This window comes from Vidua chalybeata, chromosome 3, assembly GCF_026979565.1.
Source record: "Vidua chalybeata isolate OUT-0048 chromosome 3, bVidCha1 merged haplotype, whole genome shotgun sequence".
Lineage (NCBI taxonomy): Eukaryota > Metazoa > Chordata > Aves > Passeriformes > Viduidae > Vidua > Vidua chalybeata.
The window spans coordinates 106577685-106590136 of record NC_071532.1 but is presented as its reverse complement, the minus strand read 5'-3'; the positions used below and the strand labels follow the sequence as shown (position 1 = coordinate 106590136).

The window sequence follows — 12452 nt, the reverse complement described above, 5'->3', positions numbered from 1 at the left end:
AAACACATTTGGAGGGGGAAATGTCTTCAAAACTCATTTTAAAAGATATTTTAGAGTGTGTTTCAAGGGTTGACACCAAATTTGTAACTCAATTTTAAGAACTCTTATCCTAAATAAAGTAACCCTCAAAGCATGACTGCTCTAGGAAAAAAAAAGAAAAAAGAAAAAAAAAAGAAGAAATAAAAGAAGAAAAAAAAAGATAAAAAAGGAAACCACAACAAAAACTATGCAAAACAAGATCTTTCACACAACTGCACTTTATGGCTCAGATCATATCTGCCAGTGGAAGGTTTCCTATGATATCAAACTCTAGCTCATATTGCACATAAAATACAGGTGTAATGTTGCCCTTTCCTTAGCATACTGTGTCTGGCTATGATGGAGTTAATTTTTTTGTAGCAGCTTGCACAGTGCTGTGCTTTGGATCCACAACCAAAACAGTACTGATAATATATTAATGATTTAGTTATTGCTGAAGAGCTTTTTCACTGCATCAGCACTTTGTCTGTCCCTCACTCTGCCTTCGCAGTGAATAGATTGTAGGGTGCACAAGATTTTGGAAGGGATACAGTCAGGCAGGTGACCCCAGCCAAGCAAAGAGATATCCCATGCCATGTAGTGTCATGTTCAGCAATAAAACAGAGTGGAGTGGGGTAAATCAGCTTGGGAACTGATTGAGCATCAGTCTGCCTGTGGGAGGCAGTGGGTGATTGCCTTTGCATCACTTATTTTGCTTTTTTATTTTATTTCTTCCACTTCCCTTTCACTATTTTTATGTCATTCCATGTGTTTTTGCTTTTACTCTTCCCTCCCTCTTCCCCTGTCCTACTTGGAGGTAGGAAGCAAGCAGCTGGGTAGTGCTTGGCTGCCTACAGGTGTTAACCCACAACACTCAGTTATGTGCACTTGACTTTGCAACTGAAATGTCCATTTTAACCTGTGCAGTCTGTTTGCACAAAGATATTATAACATTGGAGAAGGAACTGTGAACTCATTTCACAGTACCACACATTTCTTCCTGCTTATCACAGCTTAAGAGAATAGATAAGGGGCTGCTCCGGGAGAAAAAGGTGGATACTAAGCAATTTCTGAAATAATGGGCAGTTTGAGCTCCTGATGCCAATCTCTGCCTTGGATCCTTATCTGTGCAATGCAGGTAACATTCCAGACTCCTTCCAGAAGAGTAAGTACATCCCTGTAAGTATATCCCTTATAACAAGCAGAATAGAATTTAAATAACATAATAGGATTTAAATACCATTAAACATAGAGGAAATAAGGCCCCAGGGCCATAAAGAACAGAAGAATAAAGAAAACAATTTTAAGGCCACTGTTCTGCACCCTGGACAACATAGGAATCCCAAGGAATAGAGAAAAAGAATGTTCTCATTAAAGAGTAACGTAAACACATAAAGGGCTGGACTCAAGCAGTTAAGACTACCTTAATTTTAACATTTCTTAACTTCCATATGTTTGATTTGAATAAAAATACTGTTATTTGAATGTTTCACACAAAAGCTAAACTTTTTCCAAACTGAATTGCAGAATTTTGTCCCATAGCATCCTATGGGCCACAGCAGCACTGCATGTACAGGCCTCACACAGACCACAGAGGGAAGAGATTTCCCAAAGACTGAGGCCCAAAACAATAATCCATAACCCAGCCATAGGATCTCAAGTTACCACCTATCACTTTAATTGCACTAAGTGTCTGCACTCTTGGTCCAACATAACTTTTAGGAGAAACATGTGAGCCAAAAGCCTTTGCAAAATACAGCAAGCATGGGAAATTAATGTCAGAAATTGCACCTCCTGTAAAGCACCCTTAATTTCAACACCAGCCCACAGTATGATACAGAAATCACAGAGGAAACATTTACAGAAAATCCCCACACTGCTGTGTTTGTTTTCATATTTACTAATGGGAGTAAAAGCCCACTTTAAACCCTTGAGGCTGATACAACACATGTTGATAATATCATAGGAGCAAAACCACAGGCATCGGATAGCAGATGAAAATAAAATAACACAAGCACACAGGGGGTCTCAGAGTAGGTGGTCTGAATGGCCCCTTCTTGACAAGCAGCACCATCAGGTACTCAGTTTGTTTAGGATTTTGTGTATCTCACCTGAAGTCAGGTCCCTCTCACACCCTGAGGATTCTGATTCTTTTATGGACTGCTGGAGGAGTGAAAAATTCCCTCTTCTGGCAAATAGTGTACTGATATCAGGTCAAAAGTTGGTGCACAATAATACACAGTGAAGTTTTTTATTGCAAAAGGCTGATGAATCTCCTCTAGGTCTCTAGGCCTTCTTCTCTAAATATAACATTAAAAAATTAAATATATTTTTTAAATCTTTCTTCCTCCTTGTTAAGGATGTGGGATACTTTGCTAACAGATGCATGTGAGTTCCCCTGCCTGCAATAACTGAAGTGCTTGGACAAAATCTACTGCAAATTCTTCAGCAGCACCTACATCCATCTGTTCATTCAAACACACTTCTGACACCTGAGCACTTGGAGGGTTTGGCCAAACTGCAGCTCACACACACACACTGCTCCATCTTCATGCAGGGATCCAGATGGATCCAAGAGGGATTATTGAACAGCAAGCCTCAGCATCCAAAGGAGCCCCATCAATACTGACACCACAGTTCAAGAGTCTGAAAAGACTCAGCCAAGATTTATTTTCCTGTGCAACCCAGAATTACCAACTCATCATTGTCTCTGACATGAGAAGACACACACTGGGCTCCAGGCAGCCAGGCACTGCACACGCTGAAAGAAGAGACATTCACAGTTTTAATTACTACAAATGAGTTCATACCCTCAGTCAGTGAGCTGAGCCAGGCACATTTGGATTAGCCCAAACCCAGGCTGAGAGAGTCACAACTCACCATCCATCCTCAGGCAAAAGGAGCAGTTAAGTAAATAAATAATAATAACAGGTAGCCCAAGCAGCTCTCTTAAACATGCTCCCAATCATTACTCCTACACTAGTTTTAATCTGCAAGAAAAATGAGTTGGGATTAATTTCTGTGCTTCAGTTCATTCTGCACAGCTCTTGGCAAGTCAGCAAAGCTGCCTCACAGCTGAGCAGATTTTGGCCTGTGGCTGTCTTTTGGAAAGAGCACAAAAATCCCAGACAGCAGCAATGAGGCTCAGCACTAGCAAGGACACAAGGAGCCTTGTAGTATTGTACCAAACCAACCTGACCAAAAATCCTCTCAATCACTTTGAGGAGCACATTGTCCCTCGAAAGGCAGTCACACACCTTTCGAGGGACACAATCTGTGAAGCTCTTGGGTATCTGTATAAAGAAAGTACAAGAGCACAAAAAACCAAAACAAAATGGGTAATTGCTTTAAATGGTGTGTCCCCCCGGGATTGGGATTACTATTTTGGAACAGAAAACAGGAAATTCAATCTATACCTGCACAAACATGCCAAGCACAAGCAGCCAGTCTCAAATAAGACATGTAAACAGCCCTGGTGTTGGCCAACTAAATCACTGCACACCCACCTAAACACAGCACAGGCTGTGAACACCAATCCAAGCTCTGAACACCAAGCACTTTGGGAGATCAGGCCGTGTTTAAATTAGCATCAACTAAAGGATCAGCATGAGTGCCAAGTGTAAATACACAGTTTTTCTCCTCCTGCAGGGACTAAGCTTATTCTCCCTACCCCCCAGATTAAATTGTGAGTTTAGCTTCTAAATATCTCAGTTGAAAAAAGGATAAGCCAAAATTCTCACCTTTTTAGTTTTAATTGACCAAACTATTTGTGACATATAAAATCTGTTTTCACAGTGCCTTAAGTCAGGGAAAATTTCCACCTGAGGATAGAAACAGTTGCTTTCTTTAATTCTGCAGCATTTGTATCCCTGATAACACACAGACATAGGAAGAATGCTGAAGAACAATTTCCTCAAATTGTGCATCTAGTGGGATACTGGGACACTTTGAAGCTATTAAAATTACCACAGTAGATTTTTTCTTTTTTTTTTTTTTTTTTTTTTTTTTTTTTTTTTTTTTTTTTTGTTAATACTACTAATTAAATAAAGTGCTCCTGGTACTAACAAAAGTCTTCATCATTTTCTGGGCCCCTGCAATTAGTAGATACAATATAAATATTGCCAGTCATCACACAGATGTTGGGATTCCTGAGGTCCCTTGGCTCTTGCTGACAGCTGTGATAGCTAAACCAGTGGATTTCCATGTGACAGGAGCCAGATGCACACATATGGCTCTTGAGCTTGAAGTCCTTGCCTACATGAGGTTTCACACAGACCCCTCATGAGACATCATGGCACCCACAGCAGCCCCATCCATCCCTCCCAGACCGTGTCTCCTTTCCCTGGTTCCACAAACACCAACCAGCAGCTGTGTTTTTGCAGCAGTAGCAGCAGTGCCCCTGGTGACTGCCCAGGACCACAAACACAAGGAATTGGAAACACGTGTTTGTCATCCTGCAGCTCAATTTGGTCCCCCCTCAGAAATGCTGAATATTTTTACAGTCAGAAGGCACAGAGTCCTCCCTCACAGCATTTTCATCACAACTGTTGGGAAATCCACAGAGTTTTCTGGAGCATGCCTCCATACAGAGGTGAACAGAAACCTGTATCTTTGCTTAAAATGGCATTTGGTCTCAGTAACATGGTTTTGTTGATACCATAAAGATGTATCCCCACTGATAAACCAGAACAACTCTCTCAGGCACCAAAATAGCCCCAGATTCTTTTCCTGCTCTGCGAAGAGCAGATCTGGCACTTGATACCCACCCAAACTCCTACTGATTTCCTTCTCCAGGAAACCTCCCAGCTCTCTTAGGTCTTTAGACTCTTTTCCACTGGCAAACAGACATATGTGACACAAACCCCAGTTGCAGCTTCCCCCTGTGAGAACCCCTCAGCCATGGCTCCCAGACACAGACACCCCCTTCAGCTCCCGCTCTGTGCAGCCACATCTCCAGAATGTGGCCAAGTGGTTTTAAACCACCTTTTATGAGGTTTTGGATTTTGTCAGCTCTGCAAAGGAGAATTTCTCTATCCCAGCACAGGCAGTTTGTCCTCAGTAAGCCAAACTGCAGTCCAGGCAGCTGGGATGGATGGAGTAGCACATTTCTTCCAGCTGAGGAGGAAAAGATCACCTGGGGCAGGGATCTCTCTAAGCAGCAACCTGAGGTCCATCCTACCTCATCACTCAAAGCCCTTCCCCAAGACAAGGTATGGAGGTGGCCTGGACATGGCCCAGTCTTTAACCAAAGTCTAAATCATATCTGTTTGCCCCTGGGGTCAAAAACTCAACCCTCATTACTGAGTTACAATTTCTTTTTCAGTGTGGTGATGTATCTGCCTTTGTCTTGAAAACACCCTCTTTTACAGCCTGAAACCTTCAACAGTGGAAATCCTGGATGCCCCTTGACATCATGGACCCTTTCAGGGCTATTAGGCATTCAGAAGCTGTTAGCATGTAGATTTTGGTGATAATTTGGTGAATGGAGTTGTCAAACAAATTGTCTTTATTATGGACTGATTAAATGCAATCAGGGAGAAGTGCCTTTCCCCTCCCCAACTCCAGCCCTCATCACTCAAACAAACACACTGAGCCAATTAGCAGGGAGGTGGCAAAAGCAGCTTTCACTTGAAACCTGATATTCCTGGGGAAAAGGAAAAAAAAAAACAAAACAAAAAACAACCAATCACCACCAACAATAATAATAAGAACAACAAAAATCTTTATGTTTTCAAAACCAAGATGGGCCTCCAGGGAGAGGTTCCAAAAGCTACCCAGGGCTCACCTGCAGGGTGTGGATGGGAGTTAACAAGTATTCATCTGGCTCAATGCCAGATCAGCTCCTTTAAGCAAAGTGCTGCTCACATCCAGCTTGTGCCAAAATATAATGCAGAGAACATAAACATTAAAGCAGGCCCAAGGGGAGCAGCACTACCGGGGCTGGTTTTTCTTTCAGCTGGGTTCTCCTGTGTCAAAAAAAGGCATGAGTTCCCAGCCAAGCTGCTTCCATGCCTAGAAACCTATGTTTTTGGCTTAGGTCCTTGCACTGGATTCTCTGATGTCTGTAAATGCTTGAGTTCACAACCCTTTCTGCAGTAGAGGGACCTGTCCATTAATATGAAACTTGTGGCAATCCCATAGATCTGATGCCACCACCCTTCTGCCCAACGTGCCTGAAATCAGCTAATGAAGGGAAAATCCTTTTGAAGAATCAGAGCACGGCATGATAACAACACAAGTTTAATTCCTTGCAGGTATGCAGCTGGAAGTTAAATGGTCACCTTGGCTGCAGTGGGCAGAACAAAATTCAACATGTGTTTGCATGACTTAGCTTCAGAGACAGGAACATCATGGCTGAGCAGAGAGAGCACACAGGATATGAGCAATAGCTGTTGACTAAGCTTTCAATGCCTGCATTTTAAGTTAGCACCAAAGCCTACTTTTGGCCCCATTTTCATTAACCCTGTCCCTCTGAGGAGCAAGGCCTGTGCACTGCACATGGATCACTGCCTCCCAGAGCCCATGCAGAGGAGCTATGGCACAGCATCCCCTAGCAGGGGCAAGGGCATTGCTCTGTCTTGGACTCTCACTAAAATTAGAAAAGGCCTAAAACAAAGGGCAAGATTTATCAAAAAGCAAGGATTTTGGAGAATTCATTGCTGCTACAGAGATTAGGACTAGAGGTTTACAGTTAATGTACAGGGATTCACAAGAACAGATTATTACCCCACACCTCATCACAATCCTCAAGTATCACCTTTAACATTAGGGGTAAGTGACACATCAAAACAGCAGGTTCTAAGCCTTCAAACAGTCCTGAGCACAAGAACAGATCACAGAATGAGACTAAACCAAGAGTTCATCCTACAAGCAGCCACAGAGAAAAAGTTCAGGTCTTCTTAAAAGCAGCTGCAAAGTGCCTGATAAGTCCACTTTCTCCCTCAGGATCTGCTTCCTACCCCCATACCCTGCTACAAACATCAATGTTTAAAGAACTATTAAAGAAAACAACTTCAAAACTCTTCACATAGTTCAAATACTTCACTTAAAAGGAATTTGAATTCTTACATCTCAGATTGCACCAGTCCCCAGCAGGACACGCACTGCTCATGTTCACGTTGTGGCATTTGAGCTGTTCAAACAGGAGGGATGGAGCCCCAGTGTGAAACTGTGTGCTCAGGGGTTAGAAATCCCCACCAGCCCTGCTCTCTTGTGAGACCTGAGACTCAGTTAACCACATCTCTGGGCACCCTCTCAGGGTGTGCCTTGCCATGACCTACATAAAAATGAAATCTTCCTGCAGCTGAGAGACACATCCCTTGAAGACACAGCCAGTGGAGAGTACTGGGAGCAGTGGGATGTGGTTGGGTTTAAAGTTCTTGGTAAGTCTTTTATCCAGCCCTATTGCAGAGCTGCAGCATGAGAGTCAGTGCTGCTGACCTATGATCTGCTTAGAGCTCAAGACTGGTTGTCCCTGAGCTTTCCTTCCAGGGCTGGATCCACACACTCTGGCCACCACCACACAGCCATGACCTATTGCAAAAAGCAGCACCTCCTTGGTAATGCTGAGTCAAACTAAGCTGAGAAGCCAGAGAGGTTTTGCTGCTAAGGTCTACAGGACTGTGTTTTAAACCCCAATTCTTCCCCAAAGAGCATCAGCTGCTGTCTCTGAACTGTACTGCTATTCATTTGCAAGCTGGAAAAGCCTTTACATCCCAAAGAGCTGTGTCATCTCCCTGCAGCACCAACTGCTGCAGAAACCTCTGTGGGATCACAGCAAGCCTTACATTCCTCAGCAGTAATACCCAATACAAATCCACTCATCTCCCTGGGGTGCAGACAATTTATGTTTTGGATGCACCACATCTAGGTGGGATGGCATACAGTAAAGTTATAAGTTGTCCCCAAAGATGTTTACCTGCTCAATTCCAGTCATGCCAGAGAAGAATTCAGAACATGCTGAAGTATAGAAAAGTGTATAACAGGCCAGAAACAATTATGTTGAATAATGTTAGAAGGTTGCCCCCTTCCCTTTCTTAAGCCAGCTGCCAATTCACTTATAGGGATAACAGTGACAAACAAGATACTCCATCAGGTAGGAAGAGTTACCTGGGCTGCTGCTCCTTCAGAGAGGCGCATGGTGCAAACCCTCATGCACTGGAGAGAGGTGAATGGGGTCAGTGCAATATGTGCTGGGAAAGCATCAGGTGTGATTTGGGAAATGCTGTACCTTTTCCTACCCCCTATCATCTTGTGGGTACTCAGCTCTTGAGCTTACAAAACTATATTTGAGCTGCTACACACTGGGTGCAGCCCTTTCCTGCAGCAAATGATGTTTCCTGTCCTGCAAGGTACAGTCAGTCCAACAAGACTGGGGACATTTGCCAAGCCTGCTATCAGAAAACATAGGTTGGACCTGGCAGAAGGTTTAACAGTTATGGAAACTCATGGGATTTTGTACTGTTGGGATTACAGACCCTGCTTCAGAGTACAGTCTTGCCACACGCATATGCAGGGATACAAGCCACCCTTCTTCTCCCAAAGTATGGCAGTTAGTTGGATGCTACAGAAAACATTATTTTGTTATCAGCAACCTTCTTATCCATTTTTTAAAAGAACAGCTTCTGGTCCTCCTGCCAGCACCACTGAAGCCTATCAAATTTCCTTCCACTGTTCCAGCTATGTTGTACAAACACAATGTAAAGCACCTTTGCCCTGGGACACCTGTACACATTTTAACGCTTGGCAATTTGGCCTGGCTGGGAAAACTTTATCTACATTTCAGAAAGACAACTCCTTTCCCCATTGCAGCTTTTGCTCCCATCATGCTTACTCCATGCACCCCTTCTGCATCAACTTGCTTGCAAGCAGGAGCACAGAGAATGCTCAGTGCCAAGAAAAGGATAAAAGCACAACAGAAACAAGGAAATGCCTCAGTCCTTTCCATTCAGAGGCAGATCTGCCTTGAATGGGAGCCCCCAGGACTGATGTGCCCCCAAAAGAGACTGAATCACAGGCAAGCCAGCCCCCTTCAATTCACATTAAGACTTCCAGCACCGTACATATTCTTTCCCCCACCCTCCACCACAAGCTCCTCCTTTCTAACACAAATTTCTCACAGCACACAGACACATGCACTCCCAGGCAGTGAGCAGCAGGGCTGGGATGTGTTGAAACCCAAGTCCAGTGAGGTTCAACCCTTGCAAATGACACTTTTTCATTAGCAAACTATAATTGGCAGCTCTTATCCACTACAAGAGTTTTTCAAAACACCCCTAAAGAGTATGCCAGGATAGTTCTTCACATTAAGACCCAAAATTAGAACAAATATCCTAAAAAAAAGTGGCCCTCACTGGGCACTCCCAAGCAAACTTATCAGCCCTGTTGAAGTTGCAAAATAAAATCTGTTATGTTTTCTCAGATCCACATGCATATCCAAAAAGAAGAGAAACAGAAACATAATTTTAAAGCAACTAATGCAGTTATACAGTTATAAAACTTACATGGAACTCCAGACTTTGAAAGTGCTGGCTATTTACCTGCCATGTACGACTCAAAATAAGTGCAATCAACATTTTTAGATTCAGAAAATACTAATAAAAAAGAGATCTTTAGATTCAGAAAATATTAATAAATGAGACACTTCTTTCAGCTTAAGAAAGCACAGAATATAATTTGTTCTGTGCGTGCACCTCCTTTATCTCAGCTCAGAGGGCTTTTGCAACAATCAGGAGCTGTATGTTAAGAGGAGGGAATCTGGCCCACTACAGAATAATTTAGACTTGCTATGTTAGCTTTAATTTATATCCTAAACTGTCCTAGTCTCCTAATCCACCTCTTTTCGCTCCTATGAGAAACGCAGCACAAAACCTGCTAAAAACTTACACAGGATAATACCACTCCTACTACAAACTTACACAAGTTAACACTACTGATTTTCTTGTTCCCAAAGTTAGTCAGACTAACTCTTTTGAAATAGTTTTGCTAATTATTGAGAAAGGCTTTTAAGAAACTCAAAATCCTCTTATGGAAGACACTTTTTATCTTTGGCCTATTTTTAAAAGATTAAAATTACTTCCCACATAACTATCCCAGATCTGCTCACATCCCCTTTCCCTGGGCTGCTCCGGAGCACTGGAATAAGAGCCCCGGTGCACGAGCAGCACACGGAAGGATCGGCGCTTCTCCCTACCTGAGAAGTCTGCAGAAGTCTTGGCAAAGTTGCTGAAAGCTGTCAAGCACATGAGTCCTAGGAGGAAGGTGGAGGTGGGAAACACATCTGGGCAGCACATCCTTAGGTGTCCTCACGGCTTGTTTTCTTCCCGAGGAAAGGAAAGCGGTTCCTGACCCTGCCCAGCACTCCTCATTGCCTGGAGAACAGCGTTAGTCCCATTGCTTGGAAGGCTCACAGCCAGCGGCGGGGAAGGAAAAGCACTCGGCGCACACACACACACACACACACACATCCCAGGGAGTGAATGAATGCCGGCTGACTGACGAATGAGACAGACCTACCTGAGCCTTGGTGGAGCTCCCAGGGTCCTAAAAGCCACCTCTTTGCCCAAATTTGCTGCAGACTGTTGTGCAGCTGTCCAGCTGTGGCACTGCTGGGCACTGCTGTGAGCTGCTGGGGAACAGTCGGGGAAAGGGGTGCCCCGAGGGGCTGGGTTGGAGGAGCCCAGCTATTGTTGGATTAGATACGCAGGGCTCTTGTCTCTCTGGTGCAGACAGACAGAAGGATGAGGGGAGTTTTCAAAGGAGGGAGCCCAAAACAAAGCACCTGAATTCACACGGATTTCTGGTATGATGGGTATTTGTAGATGCTGCTGAAAACAGTGCAAGCAGCAGTGTCCTGCCAGACTGGTGACAGGAAAATTCTGTGTCTCCTGTTGAGAGTGATCCTACAATGGAGACGACTTTGCACAGGCCCAGGGATCAAACCCTCCTGGATCTCATTGCAGGACTGGGACTGCTATCAGCCACACATATAAAACTCTCCTTTCTTTTGACAGCAGAAAGCCAAGCCAGGCTCCCTCTAACCCACTGGACCCCTCTATCCTCCATCAAATTCAACAAAGGGTTTTTCAGCAGATCCAGACCTGTGCTTTTCATAGGATGGTTTGGGTTGGAAGGGACTTTATAGATCACCTAACTCCAGCCTCCCTACCATGGGCAGGGACACCTTCCACTAAACCAGGTTGCTCCAAGCCCCACCCAACCTTGAGAGCCAGGAGTCCTGGCTCCTTCCATAGCAATTACTTTAACTTCCAACTAGGACAGCCCTAGATGCTCACTGAGCACTGCTCACCCTGCAGAGTTAAAGGAAGGCTCCAGCTCGCCTGGAAGTACATCCAGTATTTGATCCTGCCTGATTTTCATCCATATCCTGGAAGCATCAAGCCAGCCATGTTAATTTTAAAGAGCTGAGAGCTGGGGACACAGATAGATGGGTGGACTCTGTTCTCCCTGGGTACAGAAAGGAGGTCCTGGGCTTTGGTCACCAGCCTTAGCTGCAGCTCAGGCATATGTTTGCATGCAAATAATGGCCATATTCCACATATCCAGGCTAGGGCAGAAGCTGAGCATTGGTCCAGAGAGAGGAGGATGTATTTCACAGGCAAAGCCAACACCAGACATTTAGCAGCCTGTGTATCAATATATTCTGTATAGCTGCACTGTGTGGGGCTGCCAAGGGTGGCAGCCATGGGGCCAGGCTCACACACAGCTGCTGAACAAAGCTGCAGCAGCTATCCAGCAAAAATAACCTCAGTGGAAAAGTCCAAGGAAAACCACAAGTGGTTTTTACTCCTCTGTCCTGTTCATCCATATGGAATTAAGTGAAACTCTCCAAAAACATGGATTTTAGAGCTAAAAACAAGAGTAAGAAACTTCAGTGCAAAGGGCTCTGGGGTTTTTTTTTTCAGAGTTGAGTGAACTTCTGAAGTGTTTCTTATTCTGAAATTTCTAACAATATTTCAGCTGTTCTCAGATGAATATCCAACTGGCTGCTTGATTACATGTGAAAGACATTTTCAAGAGTGCTCCCATGAATACCAGAGTAATGTTTTCCACCAGAAGCCTGTCCTGGGATGGTCTGCATTCTAGAAGCAGACCCCAAGGGGAGCTGTAAGTCCTGTGGCCCTGTTTGCCTTCTGCTCACACGGCCACTTTTTCAAGTTCCAAACAGCCACACAAAGGATGAGATCAGAGTGGCAAATCTGGAGTTTGAGCTCAAATCCTGTCCATGACCACAGGAACAAGAGGCTGCTCTGGCCTGGTCTGCACCTAAGCATCTTCTTCCCACAGGATCTCTTTACACCCTGAGGGTCTCCAGTGAAGCTGCAGATGAGACTCCTCAAGGACAGTGGTGACTCTGGGCTGCCCTAACAGCACAGACACAGCCTGAGGTCCAACAGGCTCTGTACAATCCAGCC

At 44.3% G+C, this 12452-nt stretch overlaps 1 protein-coding gene across 1 annotated transcript in view; it reads right to left on the bottom strand.

Annotated features, from left to right (window-relative positions):
* The window catches only part of EVA1A (eva-1 homolog A, regulator of programmed cell death), a 201737-nt gene extending 191427 nt beyond the window's left edge, over nucleotides 1-10310 (bottom strand). The window contains exon 1 of the mRNA XM_053939778.1: nucleotides 10211-10310. Coding sequence (XP_053795753.1) covers nucleotides 10211-10310 — 100 coding nt within the window. The remainder of the gene's footprint in view (nucleotides 1-10210) is intronic.
* Nucleotides 10311-12452: the final 2142 nt, after the last annotated feature.